Below are 14,955 nucleotides of genomic sequence, written 5' to 3' on the forward strand. Positions count from 1 at the left end.
TGTTGGATTAGGTCCCCACCTTTATATCTCATTTAACCTTAATGACTCCTTAAAGGTCTTGTCTCCAAATACAGTCACGTTGCGGAGGTTAGGGTTTCAACATATGAATTGCAATTGTGGCAGGGGTCAAGATGGGTTGGGAGTGCCATACATAATTCAGGCCATAATAGATTCCATAGAAGAAGTGGAGAGGAAGGTGGAGACCCAGTTTTAGGCTGACATTGTATCTAGCTCAGGGTATAGTAAACTGATCCTACCTCTCTATTCCATTTTCTTCAGTTATTATCCTTTTCTAACTCTACACTTTAATTATTTAAACACATCTACATAATAACCATTGCTAAGAAGTGACCATTGTTAAGGAAAATAAAGACACAGTGTTTTAGAATCTTAGAAATAAATCCAACTACTTCTTTCATTTTAGACTGAGAAAAATATCATGATCAATATGGGTTGTTTTACATTGCATCTTAACCAAGATCTATTTACTGTAGACATTTCAATTTATACATGTGAGGGTGGCCTTAAGGAAAATCTTATTGCCTTAATACCTTTCTTAAGTATGATTATTAGAAGAGTCACTTGTTCTAATATCTTATACCCTATCAAGCCGAGATGAGGAAACCTCAAAATTCAATAAGAACCTGTGTACTTTCCACTTTTGATACAAATATCAGAAACTGATTCCAAAAACTTCCACTTTTAAGCAGAAACAATACCCATTTCATTTACATTCACACATAGAAAGAACCACAGGTGATACAGAAGCCAGTTGCCTAAACCTAAAGTATTAATACTGTATTTAGAGAATAAAATTCATAATTTACAATCTTTTCAATTTGAGAAAAAAGAGACACAGAGACTGGCTAAATAGTATCTTCCCATACATGCTCCAAATCTGTCTCTGGTTGATACTTAATTTTTAAATCAATCTATCTGTGCTACAAGAAATAGTTGGGAGAAGAAAGGAAAATCTACAGTAAAGTTTATTGTATCTTATGTAAATGTCACTAATTATTTATTCTCTAACTCTTAATGCAAAGAAAGACTTCCATTTAGCTGTGCTAAATATGGAGCTCTAAGCACAGCCAATGTGCTCTGTTCCATCTTTGTGTCCCCCACACCTACTACTGTGCCTGGCCCAGAATCAAGGATCAAGAGATGTTTTTATAAGTGAATGAACATAAAGACATAATTACTACCTTGAATGATAATGACATTGGGAACTTATTAAGATTGTCTGATGAGCTATAAATACTCTGAATTTTGAACCCAGACTCTCAAAAGGGTGTGTGATAGAATGTGGTTACTTTTGATAAATTATGACTAAGTTAGAAAAGATTGTTGTAGAAGAATCATTAGATTAGATGCCAAAAAATCTGGGTTCCTGACTTGGGTATTCCACAAAGAAGCTATATAACATCGTGTGTGTGTGTGTGTGTGTGTGTGTGTTTGTGTGGGCATGTGCACTCAGTTTTGTCCGACTCTTTGCAAACCATGGACTATAAGTCACCAGGCTTCTCTGTCCATGGGATTCTCCAGGCAAGAAGTAAGTAAGCAAGCTGCCATCTCCCACTCTAGGGGGTCTTTCCGACCCAGAGATCGAACCTGTGTCTCTTATTGCCTGGGCAGGTGGTTCTTTACCACTAGCACCACCTGGAAGCCCATATAACATTGTACCCATTGCTTAATCTGTGTTTTAATTCTCTCATCAATAGATAAAAGTTTAATTAACTTCATTCAATTGGTCTTACATGGCTTCCCAGGTAGCACTAGTGGTAAATAATCTGCCTGCCAATGCAGGAGATGTAAAAGACTTGGGTTCAATTCCTGGGTTGGGAAGATCCTTTGGAGAAGGGCATGGCAACCCAATCCAGTATTCTTGCCTGGAAAATTCCATGGACAGAGGAGCCTGGTGGGCTACAGTCCATGGGTTGCAAAGAGTCGGACACGACTGAGTGGAAACACACACATACCCATACAAATGGTCTAACAGTTCATCAACAATTAAATTGAAGGTGAAAATTTTTAAAGCTCTGCAATCAGGTTGAAATCTACCTTTCCAAATTGATGGCCTAAAATTCATCAGTTCCCACCAGCCTGCCTTGTACTTTGTGTGATGGTGTCTGCCTTGTCTCCTGCTGAGATTTTCTCCCTCCTTTTCCCACCTCTTTAATTCTTAACCACCCTTCAAGACCCATACTCATATGTCCATTTCCTTGAAACCTCCCAAACCACATACACTGGGAGCTTCTGAGTAGTGTGTATGTGAACCCCTCAAAGACAGAGTATGATAGAGGTGCTATCCCCAACGTCCTTTGCAAAGAGTACAGCACAGAGTGAAGGCAATATTGTGCGTTTCTGCCCCCTTAACCCCTCAGGACTTTAGAGCCTTCACTCTACTCAACTCAAGATCCCAAGATTTCAGAGAACTGAAGAGCCTGAAGATGTCTTTCCCACAAGTCGGTCACTGACTAGGCGGAGGTATCTGGTGCCCGTTTCCTCACATTTCTTTCGGTGTTTGTTTTTGGCCACACCATGTGGCTTGTGTGATCTTAGTTCCAGGGGCTGAATCTGCTCCCACAGCAGTAAAAGCTCGGAGTCCTAACAGCTGGACCTCCAGAGAATTCCCCATCCTCACGTTTGTTTTGAACGTTCACAGTGGTCTTGATTTGCTTAGGGAGTATTTGGAATGGGGTATGGCTGGGCTTTTCTGTCAGCTGGCCTCAGTGTTTCACTGTTAACATGCCTGGCCCTCAGGAAGACAATGGAAAAGACTGTGAATTGAGAATTTATACTAATCTATTTAAAATAACCTTTGACTTTCTCATTTCCCAAAGGGTAAAATCAAAATTTAATATTGTAGCTCCCAGCTAAAAGTCACACTGATGAACTTATGTGGTGCTGTGATATTACAAAGCTCATGGTATCAAGGCCATCAGTATATGAGCTCACAGACTGAGCAAGCAAACATTGGCCCCATCCCACCCCTTCCCCAAACCCCAAACAGAAATAAGAAATGCTTGCTTTTGTAGGTTGCAAGTCCTGATCTGGTTTATTTATAAAGCAATAAATATTAGAAGCACAAATAAATTGCACGTGTGTAAACAAACTGTACAATGATTGATGAGAGATGAGGGAGGGTGGTTCAGAAGACTCCAAAAAGCATCATACCATCATCCTGAATGTAATGTAGACTAAGAGAGAAGGCACCTTAGAAGCACTTGCGGTGGACGATGGAGGGGCCTGCCTCATCATACTCTTGCTTGCTGATCCACATCTGCTGGAAGGTGGACAGGGAGGCCAGGATGGAGCCCCCAATCCAGACAGAGTACTTACGCTCAGGGGGAGCAATAATCTGCAGAAGGAAAGCGAAAACTGCCAGTGAACTCTGAGGTTCCAAGCAACAGAGAAAGCAACATGGTGGGGAGATTCACGGAAAATACACTGGTGATCAAGTTGCTGTAATGTGATACAAATGAATAAGCTCAGTAATCCTACAAATGAATATGGTTGACTCACGATGAATGCATTTTTCTCTATTTCATCAATTCCATGATCAAAGACTCTGTAAAATAGAAGTTCCCCACTTCTCTGAACCAGAGAATATGTGGCAATAAGCTATAGGCATGGTGAAGCCTAGTTTGAAAGTTGGGGTCTTTTAAAATGTGTTCAAAGATTTAGATTTTTTTTTCCTCAAAGATTTATTTTTATCCACTGCTTCAAAGTGTTTTAAAATCTCCTATCTTGGGAAAAGTGCCAGAAAAGTCAGAAAAGGTGCTATAAAAGCAAAAGGTTTCTGTGAGAACAGGAAGCTATTTGTGTGAGGGGAAAGGAGTTAGGAATTCTGCTTGGTATATGGAGACCTGCCTTGGTTCCCCCTACCCCACCACAGAAGTTCTTTACCTTAATTTTCATGGTGCTGGGAGCCAGGGCAGTGATTTCCTTTTGCATGCGATCAGCAATACCAGGGTACATGGTGGTACCTCCGGATAAGACATTGTTGGCATACAGGTCCTTGCGAATATCAATGTCACATTTCATGATGCTGTTGTAAGTCGTTTCATGGATGCCGGCAGATTCCATACCTATGAGCAAGTTTAAAAAAGTCACAGTGCATTCAGGCCATGGGGCCAGGGTGGAGGGAAGAGAACAAGACTTCTCTGTGTTGGTAAACTGTCACCATTTGTCTCTGAAACATATGTTCCTCTATAAGATACACTGCAGAGTTTTGTGGAACAGATGTCTTAAAAGTGCTGAGAGTAATCTACAACAGACTGCCAAGACACAAACAACTGCTTTTAGCACCTGTTTGGAGGGAACACGCACTGTACCCATCAGACCTATGGAGATGTAATAGAAAAGCATGAGACACACATTCATGTGAAATGAATGCCATTCTTATTTATGGACTAAAATAAGATACTGGCAAGCTTCCTCTTGGAAATCCCTGCTTAGGAAAGATGTTCAGTGACACGTGAGTGTCCAGTTATTACTATAAGTAGGATTGTTATCACACTTAGTAATGAGTGACTCAGAAGTAAGGTCTAACTACTTGGTGATGGAATCTACCAGAATAAGTCAGCACTCTTGAGTCATCATCTCTTCCTTGCAGATATGGATTATTCCGTTACTACTCTATCTCATTCCTTGTTTCAAGATGAAGCCGGTGTGTCATCCTTTATCATATCATTGCTGCAGAGGAGGAATGGCCATCCCTGCAAAAGCCATCAGGACCTGAGGCTGAACTGTGCGGGTCTCCAAGCTATGACTACTTTCAACACAAGGGCCCCTTAATCATTGTTGATTATAATAGATTTTTCTCTGGAAGCCCCAAGCTGCGTTTCTGCACCAGACCATCCAACTCACCAATGAAGGAGGGCTGGAAGAGCGTCTCAGGGCAGCGGAAGCGCTCATTGCCAATAGTGATGACTTGGCCATCAGGCAGTTCATAGCTCTTCTCCAGGGAGGAGGAAGAAGCAGCTGTAGCCATTTCATTCTCAAAATCCAGAGCAACATAGCACAGCTTCTCTTTAATGTCACGAACAATCTCACGTTCAGCTGCAGAAATAAAGGGGGTCACAGGTAAGCTCTGAAGAATGACATCAGCTTTGGAGAGGTAGGTGGGGTCACTGGTGGAGGAGAAAACCAGACACTTACTGTGGCAGATGAAACACACACAGACTCACCGGTGGTGACAAAGGAGTAGCCACGCTCAGTGAGGATCTTCATGAGGTAATCTGTGAGATCCCGACCAGCTAGATCCAGACGCATGATGGCGTGGGGCAAGGCATAGCCCTCATAAATGGGGACGTTGTGGGTCACACCATCCCCAGAGTCCAGAACAATGCCTGTCAGAGGAAGTAGGCAAAAACAAGGTAAATCTCTGAGGACACCACTGCTTTCGCCATGTCAAAGCCTACTTTCACTCTTGGCTAAGAGATACTAGCACTGGGCAAAGATCCAGATAAAATTAGATCCCTTAGACGTGAAGAATAAAAATGAGCATAATGAATGCTAAGCCTAAAGCCAGCGACAGCTCATCCTTTTAAATATTGTGGTAGAAGAATTTCCCCAGGAGACTTTCAAATGACCATCCCTCTTACCAGTCATTAGCATATTATGCAAGCCTCCAGGTGTGTTTTTTTGTTTTTCCTCACATCTAATTTACACATTTCTCTTTTTTGACTCAGACCTTGTAGGGAATGTAGGTTCTCTCTGGGTTCGTCTCTACTGGAGATGTTTGCCCAGGGGCTGCGATAATGTGAACACACACCAATTGCTACATTCCAGGCTACTAGTTTGTGCAGAGCCTCAATATCTGACATCACATATTTTAGGCAAGGCAAGGCTCTAACTCCATATTCTTTCCGCTCTTAGAAATAAGCGTGCTCAGGGTACTATTGCTACCTCTCTCTCTTGGCACAGACACCTTCCCAGAGAGTGTGAGGAAAGAGATCATTCTTTTTTCATTGGGGAAACTGATTCACAGCAAGGTCAGTGACCTGGGAGTATAATTAAGACAGACTATCTCATGATTGCACACCTTACAATCCAAACACACCTGTGGTACGACCAGAAGCATACAGGGACAGCACTGCCTGGATGGCCACATACATGGCGGGGACATTGAAGGTCTCAAACATGATCTGAGTCATCTTCTCACGGTTGGCCTTGGGGTTCAGTGGAGCCTCGGTAAGCAGAGTGGGGTGCTCCTCTGGGGCTACACGGAGCTCATTGTAGAAGGTATGGTGCCAGATCTTCTCCATGTCATCCCAGTTGGTGATGATGCCATGTTCAATGGGGTACTTGAGAGTCAGGATACCTCGCTTGCTCTGGGCTTCATCACCTACATAGGAATCCTTCTGACCCATACCCACCATGACTCCCTACAAGAAGAAAGAGATTAGAAAATCAAGCTTCCTCCATGTCAGGAATGTATTCAATGCCTAATTAATTTGTCTAACTGCCCAAATCAAGGGGCATCTTATGAATACCAGAAATAATAAACAATAGTTTACCCCAATTCAGAAATATCATTTAAAATCAGTTCTGCACCTTTCTCCACCCCACCCTCAGGAGGCATAATTCTATTGTTTAGAATATAACTGGGGGTGAGGAGGAATGAAGCTATTTCACTGAAGAAGCTGAGCTTCATCTCATTTTTAAATTGCCATAATGTCTTCATTAAATTATTAAGCTTATCACCTATGTCAACTGGAATATAAATGACTACATTGTGGAATGACTGTATTAATGACACATTGTGTGTCTCCTCAGAAAAGATTTTGACATTCATCAAGTGAACCTAAAAAGAAGGACAGATATGCCATTATCGTTGTGTCTGTGAAATCCAGCCTGAGTGAAATCCAGAGTGTCCTGGAGTACCCATGGTCACCCACACTGAGGAATACCCTCTCCTCCCTGGCAGTCTGTCTGGCCAGGCATTATGGCACAGCCAGAGAGCATCGTGTCTCTTTTAATAAACAAGGTGGTATGTCACTATCACTACGCACTTACTGCCTCTGTCACGCCTGGCTTCTAAAAATGCAATGGCCAGGAAGCAGATAGATTGCATCTTTTGGGAGCCCTAAAAACTGGCTGTGAACAAGAGGGAGCAATGTGGCTTGGCCCCTGGTTGGCTGGGAGAAGTTGTATTATTATGAGTTTTGAACAGGACTGAAAAAAAAAGGCCAAGGAGTAAGGTGAAATGTATAAGAGGAAGAGAGGACTGAGAGAAGCTGCTGCCTTTTCACACCAGGGAGTTGGACCCTTGGCGAGCTGTGTCCCTGAAGTGGACTGGGGTGGGGTGTGGAATGCACATTTCCTGGTCTGTTGGCGGCTGTAAGTTGTTACTTGTCAGCTCGGATTTGAAGCTAATTCATCTTTTTCTATCTGACCTAAAAAGTTCACGAAACAGGAGGGTCAAGTGAGTCATTTCCTCGGTTGCTGGGCTGAAGAGGTGGCAGGAGAGGGGTGTGCAATGGGGCTGGGGACTACGAAGCGGGGTGAGGTTTACCTGGTGGCGCGGGCGGCCCACGATGGAAGGGAAGACGGCGCGGGGCGCGTCGTCGCCCGCGAAGCCGGCCTTCACCAGCCCGGAACCGTTGTCGCACACCAGGGCGGTGGTCTCCTCATCGTCGCACATCTTGGCACAGCTTCAGCGGGGTCTGCAGGTGGAGCAGAGCAAGGCGGCCCAAGTTCAGTGCCTGCGGAGCTGGCCTGGTCCTCTCCCCCGGAGGAGGGGACAGAGCAGAGGGGGTTCCGCGGGCGGGAGTCGGGGGCGGGGGACGCCTGCGGTCTCCCTTCCCCTGGGGCAGAAAAAGAGTGAGAAGAAGCTGCGGAGCAGGGGGTGAGGACCCGGACAGGCTCCCCGGCCAGCAGGCTCACCCTCTGCCCCAGGGCAAGAGGGACAGCCATCCCTTAGAAGGTCCTCCCCAGCCCTTCACACTTTCGCCTTTTCACAAACTGGGAACCCACTACGGCTCCATCCACACTCCCATCCATGCTCCAGCCCCAGGGGGAGAGAAAAGCACAAGACAACAGGGACCCCCAGTGGGGCGCAAGGCTCCCCCTCTGCGAGCCCCTCTCCTGGGAGCCCCTCTCCTGTGAAGATCGAGACCCAGGACAAAAGAAGTTAGAACCAAATGGAAAGTTTGGTCTTAAAAGAAGAAAAGTGATGGAGCGGCGGGAGCGCGGGGCACTGGCTCAGGGCGCGGGGCGGAGGGAGGCGCGGAAGCGGGCGGCGCTGACTCACGGTCCGCGGGGCGGGATCTGCTCGGTTGCTCAGACGGCTGCAGGCGCTGGTGCCCCGCGCGCGGCGCGCGGCTTTATAGCGCGCTGATGGACGGGGTCAGTTGGAGAGATCGGGGGCAGGGGTGGGGGGCCCGGTCGGCCACCTTGCCTTATTTGGTCGCCTTCGCACCACTGAGGAGCGCCGAGGCCATTCATGGAGCCAAGGGCAGGGGAGAGTATCAGCCAGGGGGCCCCCAGACCATGTAAGGAAGGGGAGGGGGCAACCAGGGGGATGGCCAAATAGGGAGCTAGGGAGGGGCAGACCGTGAAGGGTAGGGGGCAGGGGAAGACTGAGTGACGCCAACCCACCCCCACCCCCTTCCTGGGTGGGGGTGCTCCCTGGGTGTGCGTCGGACTTGTTCCTCCGCAGCCCCGCCAGCCTAAGAGACAATAAGCCACATACAAGTGGGAAGGCTTGGCGCCCTGCCCTCTGCTGAGGGGTCCTGACAGCTGGGCCAAGGCAGCCGGGGAGTGACGGCAGCTTGTCATCCTCCTGCTCTGGGAGCTGGAGGAGCAGAGCCCTGGGAATCCTCATGGGCCCTAACGGCACCCCAGCAGCACAATTGGGGGCCAGAAAAGGGGCGCATGGCACAGGACACCCTCCTGGGCTGGTCCCCACCAACCTGCATGACAGCTCAGAGATCTGTACTCTTTTGTGGCAGAAAGCCGAGATTAACCAAGGCCACCTTGGTCCCCGATTTATGCTTGGTTCCAGGGGCTGGTTAGGGAAGAGGCCAGACAGAGCTGCTCTGAGAGCTTGCTTAGTCTTGCTGGGGGACAGAGCAGGTGTACCCCGGCCCAGACATCAGGTGGCTTTCCTCCATGTCTCCAGGGTTTTGCTCAAACTCAGACTCCAGTCTTTAGGCCAGAAAAGGACTCCTTGCTGTAAAAGTAAATGAAGGAACAAATGCCAAAGGTGACTTGTCCATTAGCTGGTGGATGAAGGTTTCCCTGGTGGCTCAGATGGTAAAGAGTTGGCCTGCAATACAGGAGACCTGGGTTCAATCCCTGGGTTGGGAAGATGCCCTGGAGAAGGGAATGGCAACCCACTCCAGTATTCTTGCTGGGAGAATTCCATGGACAGAGGAGCCTAGCGGGCTACAGTCCATGGGGTCACAAAGAGTCGAACACCACTAAGTGACTAACACACGCACACAGGGGAACATCCATAAACTGAGGGCCAAGGCCTTTACTCCAGGTGAAGATAAGACTGAAAGAGAACTATTCTTGTCAAGAAGATAGCAGCAACTTCAACCTATGAACATACCAAAGAAATATCATCATAACCAGGCATGAATTAGAAAAGCAGAGTCTCAGGCCCCACCCCAGAACTACTGAAGCAGAAGCTGCTTTCTAGCAAGATGCTTGGTTGATTCATATGTATGTCGATGTGTAAAAAGCCCAGGTATAAACGATATCAGCTCCTTTGTGGAGGATCTGGGGATTTTGGAGAAAGGGATGACATGAATGAAGGAGGCGAGAAAGGAACAGAGAGATAGAAGGACACAGATCCCTGGTTTGCCCTGGGGTGCCCTGTATTCTCAGTTCTTGACCGGCACTTTGATTTTTAATGCTTGTGTTTTTCCTCCCGTTCACACCAGTTAAAAATAGAAAACTGGGCACAGGCATCCATCTCTGGAGTGGTCTTGGATTGATATGCTAAGGAGGCCTGCTGATTAGATACTTGTCCAGACTGGGGAATGCTGGGTCCTCCCCTCTGAGCTCCCCAACCATGTTTGGGTTGGTCTGGAGAAGAAAGCCTGAGGGCGGCTGGGTGATGGAGCCAGGTGAGGGTCATGCCAGCTGGGCTTGTTCTGCCAATGCGGTAAGCCTTTTTCAGTGAAAATGTCCATAGACAGGAGGCAAAGAGCAGAGCTGCTTGGGCTCAGGCAGATGCAGAAGAACCAAGAAAAAGCAGAAATGTGACTGGTGATACAGGCCAATATCCCTGGGTTTGACCCTCGCCTCTATCACTTATTACCTGTTTTGCTCTTGGGCAAATCGCTTCACTGTCTTAAGCCCCAATTTTACCCTCTGAAAACGGATACAATTCTTTTCGGCAGGGGTTACTAGTTATAGTAATAACTAGAGACAAGTGATATAAGCCACACAGAAGATAGAAAGCAAATAGTAACTATTACAATTCAGTAATAATAACACAGGCAGCTGTAGTTCTCACTCTTGAAATTTTGGGTCAATTTCATTCACTTATTGATTCAGCAAATATTTTTGGGACAAGAACTGTGCTTGTCACTGGGAAATAGTGAGCAATAAAACAGAGCAGGACTCATACTGCAGAGCAACTGCAAAGGAGTCAGAGACAGTTATTTATGGTATGTGCTGGGAAGGACAAAGAATCACTGGGATCGTCACAAAAATGGGGATTCAAAAGAAGGTTCAGGACTTCCCTGGTAGTCCAGTGGTTAAGACTCCAAGCTTCCACTTCAGAGGATGAGTTCGATCCCTGGACAGGGAAAGTTCTGCATGCCTCGTGGTACGCTCCCCCACCAAAAAAAGAGTTCAGAGAAAGGCTTCCTGAGGAAATATTTCATTACTTTTAAAGTAGAGTAGGACTTTTTGTGTGAAAGAAACAGTTTCTCCTTGGGAGTGGCTGATGGCACATTCCCACATTCACTGCCATTTGTGTAAAGGGAACTCCTGGAAAGTTTAGCAGATCACCAAACACCATGGTTATTTCTGAACCCTTTGTAAATACTTCCAGGGCTCAGGACACCAATTCCAGCCCACCCACCTAGGGATCAGTCTGCCCTGGGAGTAGGTCGGTGGAGTACTGAAACCAGTTTCATAATCATCATCCTTAAAATGTTTAAAAAATAATTTCATGTTTTCCCATTTAGAACAAAACATATTTTCTTATGCATTATACTTATGGTAAGAACACTTTTTCCCATTCAAGACATGATGGTTCGATCTTTGTTCATTGTAATACTATTCAATTTCCACATTTGAAAACTCTAAACCCTGTTTTTATATATTTTAAAATTTAAGTCAATGGGAATATAAGATTTCAAGATTGATTTTCCTTTGACACCATTTTTCATGGATCCATTGAATTTGAAAGTTGATAGTGTCTACTTAAGTACAGAAAAGTGACTTACCTTTTGTGGTGCATTCTGGACGTTTAAAAAAATTTTGGTAAAATATACATACCACAAAATGTACCACTTTAATCCTCTAAAATTGCACAGTTCAGGAGTGTTAAGTACATTCACATTACTGTGCAGCCAGACAAACTCCCAGTTTTTGATGCAACTTGTGAATAAATTGACTTCAAAAATCCAGGAATGACTGTGCCCTGCAGTTTGAGAAAGACTGTCTTTTACATGGTAGAGAACCATTGTGCCTGCTTTGCCCAAGGTCACATGGGTGAGCAAATGGAAGAGTGAGGCTTCAAATCCAGGCACCAGACCACTCCATAATCCTAACCACCACCTCAAATGCCATGTAGTCCACTCAGACTGCTGTTTCTCCAAATGGAATGCTGCAACCACTTGTAGCCAAATTACCCGGACTGCCTAATAGCAATGCAGATTCCCAGGTTTCACCCTGGAACAGTGAATCTGCATTTTAAATAAGTCACCACCCCTCTTCCCCAGGTACTTCACAGACAAACTTGTAGGCACTGCCTGGCTCTTCTTCCCCAGGCCCGAGGAGCTGTGCTGAAGGCTGCCCAAGCTGCCAGCACCGGCCTGAATCCAGCTTGGCTGACCTTGAACATCCCAGCGGGATGGCAAAAGCCAAACTCGGGCATGTCCCCAGGCTCTCGAGGGCCAGCAAGGCCCTTCTGGGCAGGGACAGGCCATGAGGGAGACGTGCAGGGCTGGCTGAAGGAACAGAAGGTGGGACCGTTCCTGCTGCCCTTGCCTCGAGGGAAGCCTGTTTCATCCACCATCTGCTGGGATCTGCAAGGGAGCGGCCGGCCTCCTCCCGGCACTGGGGGATTAACAGTCACTTATCTCAGCTGTTCCTCCATTCGGAGGTGTCACAGTATTTACAGAGAAGCCAGAAACAGACTGAGCCACACTTAATTCCTCCCCAGGAGCCCCCTAGCTCCTTCTGTAGCCCCTCCTGCATTCCACGTGCTAGGAGGCAGTGTGGGGAGGTGCTTTTTCTAGCCCAGACCAGGGGTCAGGGAGCCACCCTTCCTAACCATTTCTATTTTCTTTTCCTACACATTTGTCCACTCCCCCTGCCCTCTGGCAGGAGCTGGGCTTCAGTTTTCATTAAAAGAGGAAAGTGACGGGGTTGTGAGGGATGCAGGCCCCCACACATCCTGGCGCTCAGAATTCAATACCGGGGCATGCCTAATCTCCGCCACATGCTGCCCCATGTTTTACATGCAACCGCCGAGAAGATTAACCCAGGGGGAGGGTATTTCAACTCCAAATGGATTCTGTTCTAGGCAGATTCTGGCAGTCACTGCCTTCTGACATGATAGGAGCAACTGTGATGAACCATTTAATGAGATTTAGAGAAAAGACGATGAGGGAAGGGGAACATCATGTAGAAGGGCGTCCTTCTGAGTCTGAGTCACCTGGGACTAATGCTTGAAAAGCCAAATCTTTACTCTCTTCTATCCTGGGAAATCACAAAGGATTTCTAATCTGAATTCCTTAAAAGGAGTTTGAATCCTTCTAGAATGAAGTGCTGAAGCTCGCAGGTTTCTGCTTGGAAGGTATTCCTCTTAGCTCAGATTTGGCTTGCTCCCCACACTGGCAGTAACTATTTATGGAGTTTCGACTTTTCAAGTGTTACCTGGAGCAATCCTGTCTTCCCCAGAGAGCCCAAATGTGGCATCACCCAAACCCAAGCCTAAGTTTTGAGATCACACAAGAGCTAGGGGGTCTGTGTGGGAGGTGAGAGCTGTGATCTCAGCAATCCTCCTGCCAGCCACATTCCCTCAGCTGTGTGTGTGGAGTCCATCTCTGCCTTGTCAAAAGTAGGCACAACTGGGTAGGATTGTAAACTGGTATAGTTACTATGGAGAACAGTATGAAGGTTCCTTAAAAAATAAAAACAGAACCACCATATGACCCAGAAATCCCACTCCTGGGCATACATTCAGAGTAAATAAACTGCAATTCAAAAACATACATGCACCTCAGTAATCATTGCAGCACTATTTACAATAGCCAGAACATGGCAGCAACCTAAATGTCCATCAATACAGGAATGCAGAAAGAAGATGTGGTCAGTCAAGTTTAGTTGCTCAGTCGTGTCCAGCTTTTTGCAACCCCATGGACTGCAGCACACCAGTCTTCTCTGTCCATTACCAACTCTTGAAGCTTGCTTGTGTCTATGGAGTTGGTGATGCCATCCAACCATCTCATCCTCTGTCATCCCCTTCTCCTCCTGTCTTCAGTCTTTCCCAGCATCAGGGTCTTTTCCAATGTGTCAGTGCTTTGCATCAGGTGGCCAAAGTATTAGAGTGTCAGTTTCAGCATCAGTCCTTCCAATGATTATTCAGGGCTGATTTCCTTTAGAATTGACTGGTTTGATCTCCTTGCTGTCCAAGGGACTCTCAAGTGTCTTCTCCAACACTACAATTCAAAAGCATCAATTCTTTGGTGCTCAGCTTTATTTATGGTCCAACACTCACATCTCTCAAGAAGATGTGGTACATATATACAATGGAATATTACTCAGCCATCGAAAGAAATGAAATAGTGCCATTTGCAGCAACATGGATGATCTAGAGATTGTCATATTGAGTGAAATAAGTCAGACACAGACAAATATCATATGATATTGCTTATATGTGGAATCTTAAAAATAGGGTATGAATGAACTTATCTACAAAACCGGAATAGAGTCATAGATATGGAAAACAGACTTTTGGTTATCAGGGGATAAGTAGGGGAGGAATAAATTGGGAGACTGGAATTGACATAAACACACTACTACATATAAAGTGAAGTCATTCAGTCGTGTCCGACTCTTTGCGACTCCATGGACTGTAGCCTATCAGGCTCCTCCGTCTATGGGATTTTCCAGGCAAGAGTGTTGGAGTGGATTGCCATTTCCTTCTCCAGGGGATTTTGCCTGGTGGATCAGACGGTAAAGCATCTGCCTGCAATGCAGGAAACCCAGGTTCAATCCCTGGGTGTTGGGAAGATCCCCTGGAGAAGGAAATGGCAACCCATTCCAGTAGTCTTGCCTGGAAAATCTCATGGACGGAGAAGCATGGTAGGCTACAGTCCATGGGGTTGCAAAGAGTCAGACTCAACTATATATAAAATAGATAACTAATAAGAACTTTATAGCACAAAGAGCTCTACTCAATGCTCTGTAATACATATGTGTAGTACTCTTGTCTGGAAAATCCCACGGACGGAGGAGCCTGGTAGGCTGCAGTCCATGGGGTCGCTAAAAGTCGGACATGACTGAGTGACTTCCTTTTCACTTTTCACTTCATGCATTGGAGAAGGAAATGGCAACCCACTCCAGTGTTCTTGCCTGGAGAATCCCAGGGACGGTGGAGCCTGGTGGGCTGCCGTCTATGGGGTCACACAGAGTCGGACACGACTGAAGCGACTTAGCAGCAGCAGCAGCAGCAGCAGCATAACAGATTCACTTTACTGTACACCTGAAACTAACACAACATTGTAAATCACCTATACTGCAAATAAAATTTTTTTT

The 14,955-nt window shown here is 46.1% G+C and overlaps 1 protein-coding gene across 1 annotated transcript; it reads right to left on the bottom strand.

Annotated features, from left to right (window-relative positions):
- Positions 1 to 3,027: 3,027 nt before the first annotated feature.
- ACTC1 (actin alpha cardiac muscle 1) lies at positions 3,028 to 8,396 on the bottom strand. The gene is made up of 7 exons (XM_019968472.2): positions 8,258 to 8,396; positions 7,520 to 7,670; positions 6,065 to 6,389; positions 5,190 to 5,351; positions 4,870 to 5,061; positions 3,907 to 4,088; positions 3,028 to 3,358 (listed from the first exon to the last, which is right to left on the bottom strand). The coding sequence occupies exons 2-7, from the start codon at positions 7,646 to 7,648 to the stop codon at positions 3,215 to 3,217; spliced, it is 1,134 nt and encodes a 377-aa protein (XP_019824031.1). The 5' UTR covers positions 7,649 to 7,670; positions 8,258 to 8,396; the 3' UTR covers positions 3,028 to 3,214.
- Between the last annotated feature and the right edge of the window lie 6,559 nt (positions 8,397 to 14,955).

This window comes from Bos indicus, chromosome 10, assembly GCF_029378745.1.
Source record: "Bos indicus isolate NIAB-ARS_2022 breed Sahiwal x Tharparkar chromosome 10, NIAB-ARS_B.indTharparkar_mat_pri_1.0, whole genome shotgun sequence".
Taxonomy (NCBI): domain Eukaryota; kingdom Metazoa; phylum Chordata; class Mammalia; order Artiodactyla; family Bovidae; genus Bos; species Bos indicus.